Source organism: Lissotriton helveticus, chromosome 8 (assembly GCF_964261635.1).
Source record: "Lissotriton helveticus chromosome 8, aLisHel1.1, whole genome shotgun sequence".
Classification (NCBI taxonomy): Eukaryota; Metazoa; Chordata; class Amphibia; order Caudata; family Salamandridae; genus Lissotriton; species Lissotriton helveticus.
This window is the reverse complement of record NC_136069.1, coordinates 741,054,059-741,075,503: the sequence shown is the minus strand read 5'-3', so window position 1 is coordinate 741,075,503 and position 21,445 is coordinate 741,054,059. Positions and strand designations below refer to the sequence as shown.

Here is a 21,445-nt window from a genome sequence, read left to right as displayed (position 1 = left end):
TGCAGGCTCTGTCCCTCGTTTCGTCACTACCATAGTCGTAGGTCATTTAATCAGCGAAATGTTCTCGTGATTTAACACTGATTCACAGATCTTTTTCAATTAATTTAAGTCACTCAATCAGGGAAAAAATAATGATACAATTCGTACAGGGCATTTGTACATAAATTCCACCTGGAAACAATTCAAATAAAAACTTGCACCATATTGCTGTTGCTTTTTTTAAATCTGAACTAGTTAAAACAGTTATAGTTTGTAGTTTCGTGTGTTAGAGTTCTGTCCTGGAACAAACTACAGACAGACAACCCTCCTTACTCATGTCGAGGCAAGGGCCTCCCACCATAAAAGCATGCAGTGGCTCAGGCAGAAGAAATATGTGTTAGTCTTATGTTGTGCTAAAGAGGACATTGGGTAAAGAATAGTGTGCAAACTACACCGACTTTTCAAAACCAACGATTATAGCTCAGTAGGTTGAGTTGTGTGCTCCGTGCGTGTTGCAATTCTCAATCTTTCCTGAGATTATACTTTCATCCTTCCTTTTGCAAACGGTATAATGAGCGCTAGTTAAAGAATTATAATTTGTGCTGCAGGTCCTATATGGTTGCTCAGTCATATTTAACACGCTCAGTCTCAGCTCAAAAGTAAGGGCTTGGCGGCGGCCCCTGGCACTAGGCCATGAGAGGCGTAACACGAGCTTTTCGATCGGAGTCCTCGCCCTGTAATTGTTGAAGCAGAAGCAGTGAGTTTACCCACCACAAGAATCCCTCAGACACAAATCGATCAGACATGGACATCAAGAGCTCTTCCGAAGACCTGCAGTATCCCAGGCTGCTCCTCCAATACAGAGATGGATTTATTGCCTCTAAGGTAGGAAACTCTAGTCTTCGCGAGAAGTAAATGTAACATATCGATTTACTTTAGAAATGACTTCTCTTAACCAATACCGTCAGAAAGTAGAAACATTGAGAAAAATAGCAAAAAGGGTAATTAATATCTCTTTAAATCAGCAGCTGAAATTTATAAAGCAAAAGACTGATAGGAACTGTGTATTCGTCCTAAAGGTCCTGCGACTAACACAAGTTCCTACTAGCTAACAGGTGTTGTGTAATATCTGGTATCTCCGTGGCATCGTGTATCCCCTGCTCTTCGCCTCTCTTCGGAGAATACACTCAGCCCGGGCAGATCAGACAGAAGCAATCGTTTTCTGCTCGGCTGAGTGCGGGGATACACGCAGGGCCGTTTCTAGGTGTTGTGCCGCCCTAGGCGAGAATTGAAAAATGCCGCCCCCCCCCCTCCCCTCCCTTTTTCTACCATCACTCTCTCCCCCGTCATCCAGGCTAGAAGAATAAATGCATTAGATATAAAAGAACTTGTATTAACTTTTTAAACATGTGTACACATTTTTATAGGTAAGGGGTCCTCTGCTCTTAAGTTCTGCACTGTGCACACAATTTTATGATGCATACATCTAGATTATGAAATAAACATACTATATTATATGGTATATTCTCAGGCCGGGCCCTGTATATTCTGATAATTTAAACCACATGTCACAAGTACACTTAGAAAGAAAACGGGTAGCTTGAACTCTCCATGTTGTGTTCTGAGCAGTTTACAGTGATGTGTTTTAGGGTGACACCATGCAAAGTGTAAACGTCGAAATTATCAAAATTTTAAACAGGAAGTCATGCAAGAACTTCGTTAAAATAGAAAAGCTTGCTGTACATTTCCCAAAACATTTTTTTCTTTAAAACTTTACTAAGCACCCGCGTTAAATTGGTTAAATTAAATGGGTTGGGAGTCAGCATGGTATTACCGTTGTGTTTATTGCATCCAATAAGTCATGGTAGATCGTGTGCAACAGCTCTGCATTTTCTAAGGCACGATTTGAATGAAAGGTGGATGTGTGTTTTTCTATTGGACAGTAAAACCCGGTGCAGATGGAGAAACCCGTACCAGCGCGGAGTACAGCACACTCTCTTCGTGTGTGTGCTTCCAGACCAGCCCCGCCCTCGCCACCACCATCCAAACCGTCCTCACTCAGAGTATCGGGCAAAGGGCGTACCGGTCACCTCACCCCTCACAGTGCTGCCTGCCTGCCTGGCCTGCTACCCAACCACCAGCTCCTGCTCAGCTCAGTGACAGTGTGTGTTTTTGCGCCACCACTCTCCAGCCGACCGTGAGGACGGGCTCGGCCCGGAGATAACAGATAATAATGATTGTATTGATGAATGATTCACCTGACCTCACCCGTCACCCGGGGGCCGCCCGCCTCCGCCTCATTTACAACATTAGGCCTGCCTGACTCGGACAGTGATGAACATTATCATTATTACACATAATAAATTAACACATGATGATTCATTCATTTCATGCAAATGCATCCGATTCCGATCCAAAATATTTATATTTATATTTATTTTCGCAGCCAGGCCCAGCGGCCTTCTGACTGACTCACCGGCGGTGCGTGCACTGTCTCTGATTGACTGGCTGCTCAAGTCACTCACGACCTGCTGCGACACGACCACCACACGGCCAGGCCTCTGGCCTGACCACGGCCATGCTGTTTTGGCTCGTGGTGCTGCTGTGCTGGGGAGAGCGGGCCGGCGGGAGACGGAGTCGGGACCGGAGACTCCGTGTGGCACTGGCAGGTCAGGTGGCAGCTGCAGACCAGTAATTAGTTATTAAAATTATTATGGGCAAAGGCCGGGGGAGCAGCGCGCCAGGCCAGCCGACACACACAGTCCGTCCCGTCCCCCGCGCGCGCCGAGAGAGAAGGTGGCAGATGGCACTGGTGCACCGCGCGTCACCGTCACTGGCCTGCCCTGCCCTCCCTGGCCAAAGCACTGCTCGTGGATTGGCCAAGAATGTTGCCCAGGGCCGTCATTGGTAGCGCTCAAGATTGACGGCCCTGGGGACCCACTGAGGTCCCGCAGACCCGCACCCCGCTCTTCTAACCCTCACACGCCATAATAATCCTAGGGTGTGCGCCCCTCGGCTAACTAACCTGAACGCAACACAACAACAACAAGCATCAGCAAATGCAAACATCAGCAGGCCTGGTGTGGTGGCCAGAGGTGCGCTTCGGCTTCGCTTAACTTGCACAGTCAGTGCATGTGCACAGTGCACTGAGTTGAGTCCAGACCACATGATTACAAAAAAATGCCGCACTCAACATTTTGCCGCCCTAGGCGGCCGCCTAGTCCTGCCTAATGGCAGAAACGGCCCTGGATACACGATGGCCTCCCTGGATACCTGACTGAGCTCAGGCTCCACGTTTCTTTAATATTGAAGTCAATGCTGCTCAAGAAGAGAAAGGAAGGAAACGCGAGTAGCACAAAGAAACAAGCATTGGCATAGCCAATAGATCTGGCCTTTGGGACCTTATAAGTATTTAATTATGCAGCACAATATCCTTGGTGCAACATCAACTGTTGCACAGCTAAACACTTATAAGGTCCCAAAGGCGAGACCTATTGGCTATACCAATGCTTGTTTAATGAAGCAGCTGATTTTGAAGATGGTATAGGATAGCAAAGGGAGCCTCTTGCGTTCCATCAGGACATGGGTAATGTGGGTATTTTTTCAGGGCCATGATGAAGCATGCTATGGTGTGAAGGATGACCTTAACACCTTGGATGCTCATGACGAGCTCAGCTCGTCATGAGCCACGGTGCTCGCGTGCTCATGACGAGCTGAGCTTGTCATGACCGTTAGAACGCTTGCACGCTGGGCAAATTCCCCTGCTGTGCGAGCGTTCTAATGAAACGGGTGTGGTCATGACAGCTCGTCATGAGCACCGGGGGGCTGCGCGCGCCCCCCTCCCCCCAGCACAGCGGGGGAATATGCCCAGCACGGAAGGGGTTAAGGGGGTCAGTCTTGGGAGACTGTGGAACACAGCATCGCCAATGTCCGTCTACAAGAGTACAAGGGCTTGAACAGCAGTTCTGAAGTCACTGTATGCAAGGACCGGTTTTACTTTCTTTAGTATAGAACCTGGCCATCTTGGTTTTTGTGTTATTAAGCAATGTTTGTGCTAGTTCTTGCTTGCAATAAATAGTAGGGATTCTGTATTAGTTGGGCTGAGCTTCAAGTACGTGCTGGACATCTAGGTCTAGGTGAGGTGCAGAAGTGTTTCAGGCATTGGATGCCTGGAGCGAAGGAGAGTTTCAAGTAGAGTTGTGTGTAATTAGTAGGTTCATACATTTTGATGGCATTATCAGCAATTAGAATCCCAAGGGGCTCCTGGTAGAAGTTAAAGGCTACTGGGACAGAATGGAACCCTGGGGGACTCTGAGTTATCTTTTTGCTGAATGAGAATGGAAAGGTGTTTAGAATGTGAAATGGTGTTAAGGTGGTGGAAGATAATACGCCGTTGGAATATGGACAGTTGACGGTTAACGTTGAAGCCATGTGGATCTATTCCTGTATTGCCCCTGTTCTGCAGATTTACCTAAATATGTTTTCCTTGGCTAACCACCTGTATGAGAAGTTCTGTTGTAGAGGTGCATCTCAATAGTGGAAAAGAGGATAGGATGTTAGCAGTGAGCAGAAGAGGCATCACAGGCACATTAGCACAGTAGCAAAGGTGCACAGAAAATCCACCGGGCTCAACAGTACAGCAGTCAAAGATATATGGGACCAGGATGGAGGTACATATTGTTATGGTAATGCAAACCACTGTGCTGGCCTTTGGCGATAATCAAACGTTGACTGGTCATATTGCAGTTGCTTATTGTTGTATATGTGTGTTAAATTAGTACTCATATGGGGACATATATTCCTAGCCAGTATCACCATGAGTAGAAATGACAAAACAAAGTAATACTATCACAGAATGTCCTGAATTTACATGCGAATATGGCTTTTCTGGACAAAAAATTTAGTCAGCCCTCCTGCACAACGGAGTCCTCCTCTGCCGCATAATTCTAGTTGCCCTGCATAATATGTAAAAACAATCTTTGTGCTGTTCATCCATTTGTAACTGACAATGTAATGATTAATAACTATATATGCAGCGCTTTTTAGAAGGTTCTCTATAGACAGACCATACATCTGTAAAGCATTCCTAACAAACTGTAAAAAAGTTATATAAAGAATAGGGGTTTTCCACATGCACGGAAAATGACTATGTGAATCTGATGCCGCCATAAATCTCTGTTCACTGACCTTTCATGATGAATGGTTGCTTAAATGTTATATACATTGGTGTGTGTGTAAGTTTATATAAATTCAATGGACACTCGCTATGCAATTGCCTATAATAGGTGGTTCTTCAAACGTTATCTGCAACCCCTTGTGGCCCCACTTAAAAATGACTACTTAGTAACGTCAAGAATCTGGAAAAAAGAGCAGACAGATCCAAAAGTAAAACGTCTGTTCATATTCTAGTGTTTACATGAGCCCAACAACTTCTCATTTACTTATGGAGACATCACTTATGGACCCACAGCTAAATGTTTCTATATATACATCTTCACAGAGTCACTGTTAGGTGAATTTCCTCATTTTTGTACTGAGCGGAACACTACAATACCATTAAGTAACCCTACTGCCAGGACCTACGTGTTGGACGGACAGCTCTTAACGCTCAACAAGAAGGACATTCCATAAAGAAATGGATACAACTGAAAAACAACTCATCACAAAATAAAACTTGCTGACACTAATGTAAACACTCAGAGTTATACATGACCAATCATATCGCCAACTGTGTAAACCAACTCACCTTAGAACATACTAAGGATCAACAAGTAGAGAACACTGCAACCAAGACTCAACCAACCAACAATGAGACTGGTGACCAGAATCACGTGACCCAGCACAATTTGTTACTGTTAATAATCGGTTACAAGTTACAGCCCAGAATACATTTTAGCAAATACCAGAGCTCTCAAGGATTGCGAGGCGCATGCTGGAGTCCAGCATCGGTTTATTTCATTATAAAATCAGAGCTACAAGTCCCAGAATGCAAAGAAAAACCCGGATCGGAATATCTACTCGAACAAGGTGCTGCTGGAAAAACATGAGCGCTGTGCAATAAACTTTCACTGAGGGGCGCAAACACATGCAATCTGGATTATGTAACATTTCATCCTATAAAATTGCAAAAGCACTCAGTTGTCCAGAAATCTATGGGAAAACTAAGTAGTCAAAGAACACGCATTTCCCCTTGCCAGCAAATACCGATTTAAGTGCAAAATACTGTTAATAGCATCTTCCTTGAAAATGACTTGTAATATTATTAAATTACAATGGCAACGCGTTTGATGTATTTCTTCATCCCCACTTAAATAAGACTACATTGTCCAGAATACAATTAAGAGCAAATGTAACAAACTAAAGTGTAGACAGTTTTGCTGTTGAAACAATCGCCACTAACTTTGGGCTCTGTAGTAGCGTGCACTGCTATTCATTGCAAAGTGCTTCAACGCCTCGTCGGGGGTACTAAGAGCTGTGTACATGCTATAATAATTCTATTTTTACTAGCGCAGAGACATGAAGAATTATTGGAGCTAACGGTACAAGCGATAAGAAAACGGAAGCGGTTTCACAAGTAAAAGCGTAGCCAGGAATGGAGAAATATTTTAGCACTTTCCGAGAAAAAGCCTTGCTGGCTTAAATTCAAATTCAAATTGTTGCATTTTTAAAATCGTACGTGCCGAGACAAGTCACGTGACATTCCCATCATGTGACATGCCCAGGCGCTTACGATACAAAGTTTAAAATTATGCATTGCCGGCAGGAGGATACTCTGCGAAAAAGCGCTTTACATAAAAATAATAATACTGAGCGCTATAAATTCTCGTGGCCTTACATTTATATTATTTAGTTTGGAGGCGGGGGCTTCCCCTCAAACTGCAACCGCTGGGTCTCAGCTGCAACTAAGGAAGTAGTGGAGGTCGGCCCCTCAAGAAGAGGTGAGGAGAGCTGGCCAGCGGAAGTGGAAACACATTCACATCTGTGTCACTCGCTGTTCCGGCTGAGGGGATGCTAGTCTTCAGCAAGGCAGCAAGGGGAGGGGGCCTGCGCGATTCCCTTGCGGGAGCGTGCGACCATTTGGCGCTGTACGCTCCCGCAAGGAAATCGCCAAAATGTGCATGCGTTGCTGGCTACAGGTCTCTCTCCTAAGCAGCGCATGCGTGCTGAGTAGGCGAGTCCTAAAAAACGTGAAATAAATGAAAAATGTAACGGAATGGAATACGTTTTCAAGGGAGTCATGCACGCAGTGAAATAATGTAGTATATTTTCGATGAGAAAACGAAGAGATGCGACACTGTATGGACGCGCAGTTAATAATCAAATTATATAAATAAACTCTTATTACATGGATTTTACATTCACATTTTTAACAAGTATCTTGTAAACCATGCTTGTCTTTTACAAGGACGGTTGGCAATGTGGGCTAGTGTGTGTGTATTTATTGATTTCCATTTACCGCTGATGCAAAGCATGCCTAGTTTAAAATTATCTTGCAGTTCTGTAAGATTATGGTTTATAAAAGGTGAAAAAAATTGAGCTTGAAGAGTGTGATTATAAAGTGTGGTGGAGCTGTCATGATAAGGCTGGTGATGTGATTTTGCTATGGATGGAGACACTAGAGAGTTGTGCTTGCAAGGGCATTGTACAAGCCGGTAAATTGACTGCTGGCACTATTTGTACCTCATATCACAACAAAAAGAGAGACAGGGTAGTGGGATACTCTCGCACCCCAGTGTCAATCTCATAAACAAAACAAGAGTATTCCAAGGAAGGATAGGAGACCATCAATATGGAGCAAGGAACGACTTCACTTAAGGCGTTTTTTTGAAAGAAAGCCCTCACTCACCACCTAGTGATGACATGCTTCATCATCGGGCCCCACAGAGGGAATCTAGCATCCCCTCTGTGTGCTGCAACGCCAGAACTACTGCGGAGCGGGTAGTGGGTAAGGACAGTGATGTGCAAGGAATATTAAGTGAGTGATGTGAGGTTTAAAATCAGTCTGTAGTGTATCAAAACAATTTTATTAGGATCACTAAGGACTTATCAATAAAATGATGTGTCGGAAATGCGTCCACAATTATTCAAGTGGTAGTTTCCTTAAGTCAGTCGACATGTTTCAGCCACGAAACGGTGTGAATTTACCTGGCATTCTTCAGGACTTTGTGTGAATAAACCCTGGCGGCATGGACTCGCTAAGGTCCACCCTAACCTAGGGACGTGAAAGTGAAAATAATTAATGAAAAAGTGCAAAAAATTAGAAAGAAAAACTGTCTTTCTAATAACTCCTGGTTTAGGAGGCTTCCGATTTTACGGTTTCTGCACTTTGATAGTGTGATAAATGCACACCATGGGTCACAGGAGGGGGGTGGAGGCGTAATCGGCACACCGCCCTCAACGCTCGGCACCCTCAGTATACCTAAGGCGACCCTCTGCTGGACCCCGAAGATGGAAATCGCCAAAATGTGCATGCGTTGCTGGCTACAGGTCTCTCTCCTAAGCAGCGCATGCGTGCTGAGTAGGCGAGTCCTAAAAAACGTGAAATAAATGAAAAATGTAACGGAATGGAATACGTTTTCAAGGGAGTCATGCACGCAGTGAAATAATGTAGTATATTTTCGATGAGAAAACGAAGAGATGCGACACTGTATGGACGCGCAGTTAATAATCAAATTATATAAATAAACTCTTATTACATGGATTTTACATTCACATTTTTAACAAGTATCTTGTAAACCATGCTTGTCTTTTACAAGGACGGTTGGCAATGTGGGCTAGTGTGTGTGTATTTATTGATTTCCATTTACCGCTGATGCAAAGCATGCCTAGTTTAAAATTATCTTGCAGTTCTGTAAGATTATGGTTTATAAAAGGTGAAAAAAATTGAGCTTGAAGAGTGTGATTATAAAGTGTGGTGGAGCTGTCATGATAAGGCTGGTGATGTGATTTTGCTATGGATGGAGACACTAGAGAGTTGTGCTTGCAAGGGCATTGTACAAGCCGGTAAATTGACTGCTGGCACTATTTGTACCTCTGCATCCTTGTTGTCATAATGCATCCCATCCCTTGTGTAGAAAGGGGTGAGGGTTGTTGCAATTTATTTGGCACAGTCATGTGAATCCTGCCTTGCGTATGAGTCTGGAGGAAGCTTTATAGACTTGATGTTCTATATTTGAGTCTTGTATCAGTTGGCAATAGCCATTAATACTTTGTAGTTATCAAATGTGTATATAGTCAAAGTGCCTGTGATGGGTAGAAGTAGGCATATTTGCCCTCTGCTTTCCTAGCTAATACCGAAGCAGGCGCATTTGCTTGTATGCACACCCGGTTAATAAAAACAGCATGCATCTGCATGTACTACATACAAGCTTTCTGTCACAGGCCAACAGGTGACAATGCAAGTTTTTTTCATGATTCAAGTGCGCTTGGTACTTGTTTTAACCCCTCCCATGCTGGTGACGGAACCGCTCCGTCACCAGCCTCGGTCGCGCTGTGCAGGTGAAGGAGCGGTTCGGTCACGGCCCGCTTGGCGCGCCTGCGCGGCACTGATTTCGCGCCTGCGTGGCGCATTCCATTGAGCGGGCGGGGCTGTGACGGAACCGCTCCGTCACAAGCACAGCGCGCCCAAGGCTCGTGATGAAGCAGTTCCGTCACGAGCATGGGAGCGCTGCGCTGACCCCCTCCCCCTAGCACTGCGGCGGAATTGCCGCCGCAGCGAAGGGGTTAACAAACATCTGCAATGCAATAGGTTTTGCATTTACGCACGTTTGAGCTATTGGCATTATAAATGACAATGCCTTTTATTAGTGTTTTGGTTTTTAAAAAATTAATAAAAGGCGATGTAATTTAAAATGCCAATAGCTTAAACTACTGCAAATGCAAGACCTATTGCATTCCAAATGTCTTTTGTCTCCTATGGCCGCTGAAGAGCTCCCCATTTGCTACGAGTTAAATAAACAAGCCGGTGGTCACAATTGCGGATAAGAGACTCCCCTGTAGTAAGAGAAACTCATTAAAGAAAATAGTGCTTACAAACTAAGGAACACCCAAAGTAAAAGGGCCATTCCTCATGGGTTGCAAATGAAGACAAGGCAAAACTAAGGAGGGACTAACAAGCCTAATAGCGACTTAGAAGCCAGCATTTATGAAGAACAATGACACAAGCCAATGACAAATATCGGCAGAGAGTGGGCGGGGCTTCAAGTACATACTCCAATACAGTATGGCTCTCAGAGCAGCGCATGTGCTACCCAGGCTCGATCTAAAAAGGCACAGAATACCCGGCCGCTCAGCTGTGCTCCTGTGTAGGGCTCCTCTAAAGTACTAAACTGGATAAGTACTGTTTTGTGGTTAAAGATTAACACCCTTTTCTTATATCAACCACCCTAATCAGGGTTAGATTTCTTGGATGAAATGAACAGCAAACCCTTTTGATTCCCTCCACCAATCCTTTCTATCAGTACAATTGAATTATGAGAATGCTATTTATGAAACTGTGCCATTTTGACATTTGCAACCAGCCAGATTCATGGTCAATAGTGATAATGCCCAGGTGGACGAGAGGCGAATTTCGTTGCGCGCACTGCATCGCATTTGGTGATGCAGTGCACACAACGAAATTCGTTTTATTTATTTATATGTTTACTTACCTGTTAAAGTCCGTAATCCATACATTACAACCCCCCACCCTGCCCCTCCCCCTCCCTACGTCACCGCCCTGCAGTTACACCTACCACCGGCCGTGGCTGGCTGTGTCTAGACACGACCTGAATGCTGGCAGTGGTAAAGCATAACAGCTGGTTACTCTTGAGACTTTCACATAGACCAGCTTCTTACTCTTAAAAAAATAAATATCATCCTGTTGCGGGACCTTGTGTCTAATGCATTGTTTTATGTTTGTTTATTCTGTTCAGGGTTCATATTTACTGATGGGCAAGTGGTAGGTGGATCTGATACCGCAAACACCTGCATTTTCCAGTTTGAAGAAAAAATGCAATAAATGGCATTAAACAGTAGTGTTGGACCCAAACATGGTCCAATCATATGATGTTCAAAGGAGCCACCAATCCAAATGTAATTATTTATGGAAATATGACACACTGTTTAACCACAGCCTCCCACATCGTTCTACAGTTTCACTGTTATGTTGTTTCTATTTTTTATCATGAAACAGGCTACATGGCTAATCCCATATGGTTAAAGACTACAACAACATTTATTCGGCCACTTAAAAAATATATCAGTTGTCATTACTAAGCCTAAATTTCTAGCATTTGTTTTAATAGTAACATGCATAGAAGTTAACCTGTACTATAAAGGTTATTTTGATGGTGATGTGAACAAAGTACATAGACACACATGTTTAAAGCATAGTGTAGGATCATAGCCTCCGTAGTGGACTACCACCCTGTGTTGAGAATTCAAGAATCACAATTAGAGTTTATCAATTTATATTCAGCAGTTGCCTCCTGAACTTATTAAGTGCTTTGTGTGTTATTAAATTTTATTTTGTAAGCAGTCCTTTCTTGCTAGTCCACCTTCCATCCAAGGAGTATGATATTGGTAGTTTCGTAAATAAGTAGTAAGTGTGTGAAATGAGTCCAATGCACAACAAACAGTTTTCTCTTAAGCCACACATGGTTGGTTGTTTTGGATACACTTCTATTGAGTGCAAGGAAAAAGATACAGCTACACAGCCCTACAAGCCTCATTCATCTCTTGGTGCACAACATCCCTGCCCCTGATGACATTATGCTGGGCTGTGGGCAGCCAGGAGGACCTCTTCTACAACTCCTTGCTCACCCCAAACATCAGTTTACTACTAGGATCTCCCAAATAACCCTACTAAATTCTCCCTGATGTTATCTCTCCTTTGACTCATTCCAAACCTAATTTTTTTACTCTTGATTCTTTATCCCTAATCCCTTACTACAGGTTTTTCCCTCCTCCATCTCTCCTTTACTCATCCAAGACCTCAACTTACTACTATGATCTCCCAATTAACACTTCTGATTTGCTTCCCTCCTCTAGCCCTCCATTACTCTATTCAATCCAACTAACAGACTCACATGTCCTTCCCTCAAATTAACTCATACCTTTCAGCACTAAAAGTAATACTATGCTCATATTTCCCTACCCCAATCCACCACTAATCCTTTTGGGTTCTGGAGTAGTGTGCTACCTGCCGAAAAGTGCTCTGACTCCTCGCCCGGGGTAGTTAGCGCTATATAGATAAAATTACAATTACAAATTCAAGAGATGGAATCAGATTGTAAATTAAAACACGAGGAGAGAGAATGACAGAGAAGGGAAACAATGGCAGAGATAAAAAAAAATAAAAGATTAAAACACATCAAAACAGAGAAAATATTAAAGTGTGACAAATAGAAAAAGGCAATGAGAAAAAGCAGGAGAGGAAAATGAACATTTTGGATTTTATACAATGATCAATTTCAAATCTGTTCTCAAAACATTTCACTGGCACTAAGTGCATAACAGTGATTCTTTCATTTCATACATACAATAATAAGGCTGCCAACTTACTGACATATCACCAGCCTGCATTATATTTCTGTCCCTGTGCCCATTAAAACAAGCACTGTCAAAGTCAATATGGTTTGCCCATGAGAGAGTTATTTGTGTATGTTTTTAAGTAATGTTGTGTAGCAGCATGGCTTAGAGCAGCATGAATGAAAGTAAAACAAGCATTTGCAATGCAAATTGGTCTTGTATGTGTGAGAGGTATTTTCGCTGTATTTGACAATGTCTTTTTCACTTGTGCTTTGAATTGGCGTGGACTGGATATGTGTTGTGGAGTGGAATTATGTGGGTTGGATTGGAATTGTGTGGTGTAGAGTGGATTTGTGTAGGGGAATTAAGTGGAATGGTGTGCAGTTGAAATATGTGTATAGTAATAATGTGGTATTGAGTGTACTGGAATCTTGTGTAGTGTAATTGTGTGTCACAGAGTGCAGTTGTATGGAATGGCTTTTTGTGTTGTGGAGTTGAATGTTGTAGATTTTAATTATGTGGTGTTCTGTTGAATTTTTTGGCATGATGTGGAATTCTGTGGGGTGGTTTGGATGTATGTGGTATGTTGTGTAATTGTGTTGTTGAGTTGAAATATGTAGTTTGTTGTCAAATTATGTGGTGTTGAATGAAAATGGGTAGAGTTGAATTGTGTAGCGTGGAAGTGTGTGGCATTGAGTGAAATTATGCTTATTGGAATTATTTCCAATGTCATAGAGTGTATTTGTGTGGATTGTGTTACCAAGTTTTAACATGATGAAACATAATTAGAAAGAAAGGCAACCTTATAATATGCAAAAACTTGTCCAAATATCTCAAATAAAACATGCATATTGAACCCCCAGTGACATTTGTGTTGGTGAATTTTAGGGAGGGCTTGAACAATGTGGGGTGGTGTTTGGGTTGCTAATGGTTCTAGGAATCTGCACATATGTGGTGGGGGGAATGTTCATCTAAACTCAGCCTTGCACATTTGTAATGGGAATTCTGATTCCAGGGGTCCAAACAAAGCACCCATAGATGTGTATGTGATTCATGGGATTTTTAAATAATTCCCTCCTCAGCAGGCAGCGAATGGGTTGCTCGTGAAACTGTTAACATATTAAACGCCTTAGCATTAGATAGCTATTGAGTGAGGTAAAAAAACAAGCATGAACATTTATGTCACATTAAAGAGTGAAGACCCCTGCATCATTGCTTCTGGCCGTGCAGGGTAGGGTTACTGTTAATCCTGACCATTTCCTCGCTGCATTCTAAATCTGTAATCACCTTGTTTAACTTTTGAGACGTGAGATGGGGGTTGGATCTCGCTGGGGGCAGTCTTGTTTCTTTTATATTGATGCTGACCCGACTCAACGCCAGTGTGATTGCTTCTTGTGTTTACGGCTGGTGTGTTTGAGATGGTTATTCGCCACTAGTGACTTAGATCAAGTGCCAAAAACAATAAATTACACTTTCTTCCCGAGGGCTTGGAAGACTTGTGATTTTAATATCACTGTACTTCCTGAGAAATTGTCTTATTCAAGTGGGATTCTAGTCTTTCTGCACAATGAACCCTAGGTAGCGTGTCTGCTCAGTAGGTTACGTGTCCCTTGCTGATACTACTGTGTGACCCGCCAGCTTGAATTCCACCAGGACCAGCTCAGCCCTGCATCCATCCAGCATAGATAAAATGAGTAGCATTAAATTGTGTAACACTTGGCATTACAGCGCCTACAGCTGCAAACCTCTGGCATTACACACAATATAAAACTATTTATCATCCTCATTATTATAAACCTTCTAGTCATAAGTGTGATAGTGGCAGGGCCAACTGCCCATTTCATAGTTTTAAAATCAGTTAAGTGAGTTCGGTAATGATGACCACTTGTTATTCACAGCACTATAAACCATAAACACGTGCAAGCACTGTAAAAATAACCAGTTTGTTAGTTGATGGTAAGACCAACAAGTGCACCTAGCAGGTAATCTCACCTGTGCTCTTCTATTGGCAAAATCAAACAGAGAAAAAATGTGAGGATTTAATTTGCTCACATGGCTATCGGGCAATGGTACAGAAAACAGATGGCTAGTTAGAAGGGTAACAGAAAGCGAATTCGGGAAGAGTAAGGAGGAAAGGGAAGCCTGCCTGACAATAGACTGGGCCAAGAGCCACATCATCACTACTGTGAACAGATTCTAGCCACAGTTGAAGGCATGCTATGGAGTGGGGGTTCAGCATGAAAAAGGTCTTGTCTTCCAGATTTATTTTCAAGAACAAGGCAAGAGCAGAACGCTGCCTTAAGTCTGGAGGAGCTGAAGATCATCTGCTTTATCGGAAAATTAGCAAAGAGTATAGGGGATGAAGAGGCTCAAAACTTAACTTTCTTTGGTACCCACTGTTTGCCTTGGAGACTTCTTGTAGGGAAGAGAGGACTATAAAGCCCTTTAAGGTGAACTACACAATGCATCTTACATGGTGGGGTGTGATTTCATAACCAAACACAAATTTTCCAACAACTTCACACTATATCCCGGAGAAACAACGGATCATGTGTGTTAATAGTTACAGCTCTGAAATGACATTCAGTATCAGTTCTCCAGAAGCAGTCTATACTCGCAAGCAAGGCACAGAGCACCCTCAGTCTAAGTCTTTCAAGTAACATTCTTATTTGTCTTTTGTGCTTCAGGTGACTGGTCTCTCAGGTATAAACATAAGAGCACTGTTAGAACTGGGGGTCTATAGTTGGCTGAGGTATGCACCTTTGTCCAAGTAAGCACCTTTGCTTCTAGTCAGGGTAAGGGGGCTACACACTTTAGATAACACCTGCTCACCCCCATGGTAGCTTGGCACGAGCAGACTGGCTTAACCCAAAGGCAATGTTTAAAGTATTTTTAACCAAACTCACTGTAATGCAGAGAAAACACCAGAAATGAACACCACACCTGTTTAGAAAAATAAAGTACCATTATCTAAACCAAACAAGACCAAATATTCCAACCTTCACATATTAAAATATGACTAGAAAACAGTTATCTCATAAATAGAACTTGTAGAAAACAAATAGCTCCACCTGGGCCTATTATGACATTGTGACAGGCAATAACCCAAAATAGCGGTACAAAAGGGGGTGGTGATGGACGGAGCATCTGAACCAATCAAACACTCACACCCAGTCAAAAGATCTGGGTTTGATCCATCACCGTTCTTTAGCCCACTCTGCCACCCCAGTTCAGACATGGCTATATGCAAATCAGTCTGACCCTGTGCCTCATGGGAACAGTCCAGCCCGAACTGCCAAGCCATGCCTTCCCTGGACCGGAAACAAGCTTCCGAGGACCGGTTTCTGGCATTCCAGCCGTCTTCAGCCCGGCTTGCTTGAATCCAGTGGCAAAGTAACGTAACTGGTGCTATGTAAAGCGCTCTGATAACTGATTCGGTTCGGTTCTAGTTCGCGCTATATAAAACTCTGCAAAAAAAAAAAAAAAAAGGTGAGCAAGGGACTCACGTCTGAGCATACCCTGCCGCACTTATAGCGGCCAAAAGCGGTACAAAAGGGGGTGGTGATGGACGGAGCATCTGAACCATTCAAACACTCACACCCAGTCAAAAGATCTGGGTTTGATCCATCACCGTTCTTTAGCCCACTCTGCCACCCCAGTTCAGACATGGCTATATGCAAATCAGTCTGACCCTATGCCTCATGGGAACCCAAAATAGGTCACACTGACCCCCAAGCAGCAGTACCTTACAACGAAGTCTTTGGATGATGCTCTGTGTCATAGAGGTGAGGCATCAGTGCTGTGGTTGAGGCCCGTTCCCTTGTTGCCATTGGGAGGTGAGGCATCATGTCCATGAGGAGGCAGAGTGTCGAGCCCCGTACAGGAGAAGTCAGTTGAGTCTGGCGTGAGGTATCGGTTCCTGTGAGGCGATGCGAAGTCGAAGACTCATAAATTCACCCTTGTTGGTTATTGACTCCGCGATAACGGAATGCAGGCGCTGGTGGTGACGGTGAGAGTGCTGGTGTCAGAAAGATCGATAATTGCAGGTGTCGAAAGTCGGAGCTGCAGTGTAGATGGGCAGTGCGTCGTGCACTTCATAGGCGGTGTCCCGGGTCTCGCTGCAGGTTGCGGCGCCACTGTCAGCATTGAAGTTGGGTTTTTATGTGTTGCAGGACCAACCACACAATTCTCAGGGCCCAGGAACTGGAATTGGTGCTCTTTTGAATGCAGGAGTCCACACAGGATTCCAGGTGCTCGTCATTGGGTTGCAGGTGAAATCATTGTGTCCCTGAGACTTTCAGAACAGGAGCCTAGCACACACAAGCCCTTAGAGAGTCTTCTTCGAGCAGGTTTCTCAGCAAAGTTCCAGTTTTTGTCATTTCCTTGGTAGAAACAGCAACTGCAGGCCAAAAGTGCAAAAACTGGGATAGCGAAGTGAGCTAAAGAATGATCATTGATTTAACCAAGCTCTCTGACTGGGGATGAGTGTCTAAAAAGTTTCAGCACTCCATCCATCATCTTTTTGTGCTTGCTTTGTATGCCCTAATTTTTCATGGTATGCCCAGATGTTGGTTGCTTGCTTACTTTGAGGGGTGTTATCCTGAAACCGGTCCCAGGATGCTTGTTTACAGTCCAGGGAAGACCTGGCTTGGCAGGTCAGTCTGGATTGCTCCCATGAGGAACAGGGTCAAGACTGATTTGCATATGGCTGGGTCTGAACTGGGGTGGCGAAGTGAGTTAAAGAAAGATGATGGATTCAACCCAGATCTGTGACTGGGAGTAAGTGTCTGAAAAGTTTCAGTGCTCCGTCCATCATCTTTTTGTGCTTGTTTTGTTTGCTCTAAGTTGGCAGGGTAGTCCCAGACATGGGTCCCTTGCTCACTTTGCCACTAGATTCAAGTTAGCCTGGCTGATATGGGGTGTTACCCCGAAACCGGTCACAGGATGCTTGTTTCCGGCCCAGAGAAGTTCTGGCTTGGCAATTCGGGCTAGAATGTTCCCATGAAGGACAGGGTCAAGTCTGATTTGCATGTGGCTTGGTCTGAACTGGGGTGGTGAAGTGAGCTAAAGAATGATGATGGTTTCAACTCAGATCTGTGACTTGAGTGAGTGTTTGGAAATTTTCAGCGCTCCTCCATCATCTTTTTGTGTTTGCGCTACTTTCTAAAAGTGGCAATATCAAACTCACAATTTAAAAACTATCTTTACTAAAAGATGTGTTATTAAATTCTGAGTTTAGAGAACATGAAGTCACTTTCTCTATCTTGTTCCAATGGAATGTTATGCTTAAGATGTTATAAAGCAACTCCTATGTCAACCCACAGATGCTAGGAGATTCTTGCTTCCGGTAAACCTGGGTACAACCATTGACACATACTTTTCTTTTAACACACATACAGCATCCACAGTGCTGGTAGACTGGGAGGCATTTATGGTGGTGACAAGGGGGATCTATCTGGGACAGTTGATAGGGGCACAGCAAGAATTACACCAGGAATTGCGATGCCTAGAGGACGAACTACATGGATTGAACAATGCACTAGGCTCAAATATTACAACCCAAAGACAATTGAAGGACACATGAGCATTGTACTATCATGCCCTTGAGAGACTGAGGTGCCATGATTACAGAAGATACCTCACTAGAGTGCAGGAGGAAGAAGGTAGAGCTAGACACCTATTGACCTGGTTGATTAGATCAGAGACAGATTGTTCCCCAATTACCCATGTTCGTATGGAAACAAACCTGTCCAGGGCTATTAATGTCCTGTTTTTAGATTACCCTGCCTCCTTGAACAGAGCATGCCCCCAGGCTCCTCAGGAAGTGCAGTGTGCCTTTCTATCACTATTGCCTCTTAAAATGCTGGACCGACAGGTGGAAGAACCACTAGGCGGACCAGTAGACATTCAGGAAATCCAGGCAGCCATTAAAGGCATCCCCACAGACAAGACCCCGGGCCAAGACGGTCTCCCCTTGGGATATTTCTCACTATACGCGCCGAAAATGGCTCCTCCTCTAGTGACCCTTGATGGAGCAAGGAATTGTGATAAAAGAGACTTGCTTGGATGCAATCTTCTCATGTAAATACTAACCCCATATTAAAAACTTGTTTGTGGTAATAATATGCCTTCACACAACACTTGAGTATTAGATGGAAGCTTGCATATGTGTTTTACTAACCAGTAACTCAAGAGTGATGCTAAGATGGCCGATAACTGAAATTCTTTAGTGCACATGCGTCTATTGCATCTACGTAGTATGACGTATCTATGCGTTGAGGGAAACTTTCTGCACTTGCGCAGTAGCTAACAAGACATTTGCTTGAAACTCACATGCTTGCCACTTGCTTGCTGCAAAACTAAACCCAGCTATTATACTAATGCTAATGCGGGAATAATAATAATAAGTAAATAGGATTAGAGTAGAGATAGGTGCTATACAGTGAATCCATTTATTTTAGATTTCAACATTTGTCTTTTGACTCTTTCAATAGTGCTTATTATGGCCCTGCAGTTGTGAGCCACAGTCTATTCCCTCTCGTTCTGCTACGCATGCGTGATGCAACCTAGCTGGAAGACGCCATGTCAAGGGTGATAAGCTGATACATTCATGGGAACCGGAACAACAGTCTACTTAAGTGCATGAGAGCAGTGTTTTTTTCCTCTAAATTGTGACAATTACATGGTGACTACGGGTGGGAATAAAGACCGATGTATAAAATTTAAGGGGTGGGATTTTAAACAAAGAACTGAAAGAAAAAAATATGAAATATGCATGGTGTGATGATCACCTCCCCTTGCCTGTCCAATCAGAGTTAGGAGTTTCATTAATTTTAATAGGTGGTCCAAGCATACAGAAAAGCATAATTGATGTAGCATTAGAAAGTTAGTAGAGGAGCTGAGAGCACAGAGAAGGCAAGAGACCTGGATGCTGTCGTAGAGCATAGAGAAGTCCCAGACTTAGATGCTGAAGAAGAAAACGAATTTCTGAACCAATTATCTTAAGCAAATTACTTTAGAAGAAGATCGCGGAAGAATCTAGAAGATGAAGAGAGTTTCAGGGAGGGGTGCTACGCATGCGTCGGTGATAGAGAGGTCATCTGTCCTGTCCTGAATCCTGTCCTGAAGCCTTTGTTCGCCATATCTTTCCTGGGGGACCCTTCCCAATTCCTAGGCCTGGGAATTGGTTTCCACACCATTCTTGGTAAATATATCTATGTATGTATATGCGCTTATGTACTTTCTCTCTGTCCTCTCCTTTCCGAGCAGTGTCATTGCAAAGTATAAATAAATGTATTCTCGATTGATTTAGAATTTTCCTTCCTGAGAGAGACGGGGTTTATTCTGTGCTGTGTAAGTGGTTCAAAAGAATTTAATCTAAGATAACATTTTAAAAGACATCCAGATTCTGTGATCATTTCTAATGTGTAAGTAATTTAAAATATTATGTCATTTCACCATCAACTAGTTCCAACTAAAATGGTCCATTGACCAGAGGAAAGAACTTTTGATCAGTGAAAAGACTAGTTAGGTACTAAAAGCTAACTAATCTAAAGAATTACAAAACCTGACCCCCAGCGGTTATTACCAGCATGATGTGAAGTGAACTTATGGGCACAGGAGAGTATGTGGTGTTAGATTACCTGTTGCTGGAAACCCGCTAGATCACCCTATGTGCAGAATCCTTATGGCTTAGTGGCTTCTTGAGTTTACTAGGTATGCACTGGTGATCCCACTACTGAAAATGACCTCTGAGGGGCCCCACGTTACAGATTTCCGGCCCCTCTCCATGCTCAATATGGATTTCAATATCCTTAGCAAAGTACTGGCACTCTGTTTACTACCACCCATGTCTACACTATTCCACCCAAACCAGAATGGCTTCATCCCGATCACGGATACTTCTTTTAACTTACTCAGGGCTTTACCATCCAGGAGTGTAGCTCCTCCCATGAGCGGCCCTCCTGCCCATAGACCAGGAGAAGGCCTTTCGACAACGTACAGTGGGATTTCCTGTCCAAAATCATACGACACATGGGATTGGTAAATGACTGTGTGAAATGGGTGGAAGTATTATACGAACACCCTACAGCCAGAGTCAAGACAGGCAAAACAGTTTCCACGCAATATCAGATTTTTCATGTGACTCGATAGGGATGCCCACTGTCACTCCTTTTTCTTGGCTAAGCAATCAAACTACTGGCAGCGCTGTTATGTCAGGGAGGTAAGAGGGTGGGCCTGACATTTGGAGGACATGTTCATACCATCTCACTTTATGCTGATGATCTTCTAATTTATCTTAGCAATGCTGTACAAGGCTCTGCAGTGGCACTTGACCTCTTGAGAAGATTCAAGCACATATCTGGCTTAAACGTTAACATAACCAAGACTTACTTTCTTCCCTGTAGCCCCGAACCTCCCTTGCCCCTTAGACCATCCATTGGATCTAAATTGGGCCCTTTCCTCCTTCAAATACTTAGGGATACACAACTTCCATTCCCTGACGGATTTGAGGAATGGGAATTTGAGAAAAGCGCTTGGAGCCGTTAGATCATGTGCACCATTCTAGTGCTTCTTGGGTCTTCAATTATGCCCCGAGTCTCCCTGGCAAGGATGGTCATGTTGCCACATCTTCTGTATTTCTTTATCATTCTTGCCACGTGCCCAATGGGTGGTTCAAGCAAATAGATGTCTTGCTGCGACATCTTATATGGGGGGTGTCAGAAGTTGTCCCTGGCAACACCCTATGATAGATGGTGGTGTAGGAGTGCTGAACTTTGAACTTTACTTCCTGACTTCTCAACTACAGTGTTTGGCGCAATGGTTGTGAGGCACAGGCCCTAAGGAGACAGATCTGATAGACTCCTTTATGCACAACACTATTACTAGCCAGAATGCGCCACCCAGCAGTCGTAATTCCACATCAATTTCTGATACAAACCACTGCCCTGCCGTG

General features: G+C 43.6%; 1 protein-coding gene across 3 annotated transcripts in view; it reads left to right on the top strand.

Moving 5' to 3' along the window:
• The first annotated feature begins 761 nt into the window (after window positions 1-761).
• The window catches only part of LOC144772892 (acetylserotonin O-methyltransferase-like), a 719,863-nt gene continuing 699,179 nt past the window's right edge, over window positions 762-21,445 (top strand). For all 3 annotated transcript variants that reach the window (XM_078657563.1, XM_078657560.1, XM_078657562.1), the window contains exon 1: window positions 762-864. In XM_078657563.1, coding sequence (XP_078513689.1) covers window positions 784-864 — 81 coding nt within the window. In that variant the 5' untranslated portion in view covers window positions 762-783. The remainder of the gene's footprint in view (window positions 865-21,445) is intronic.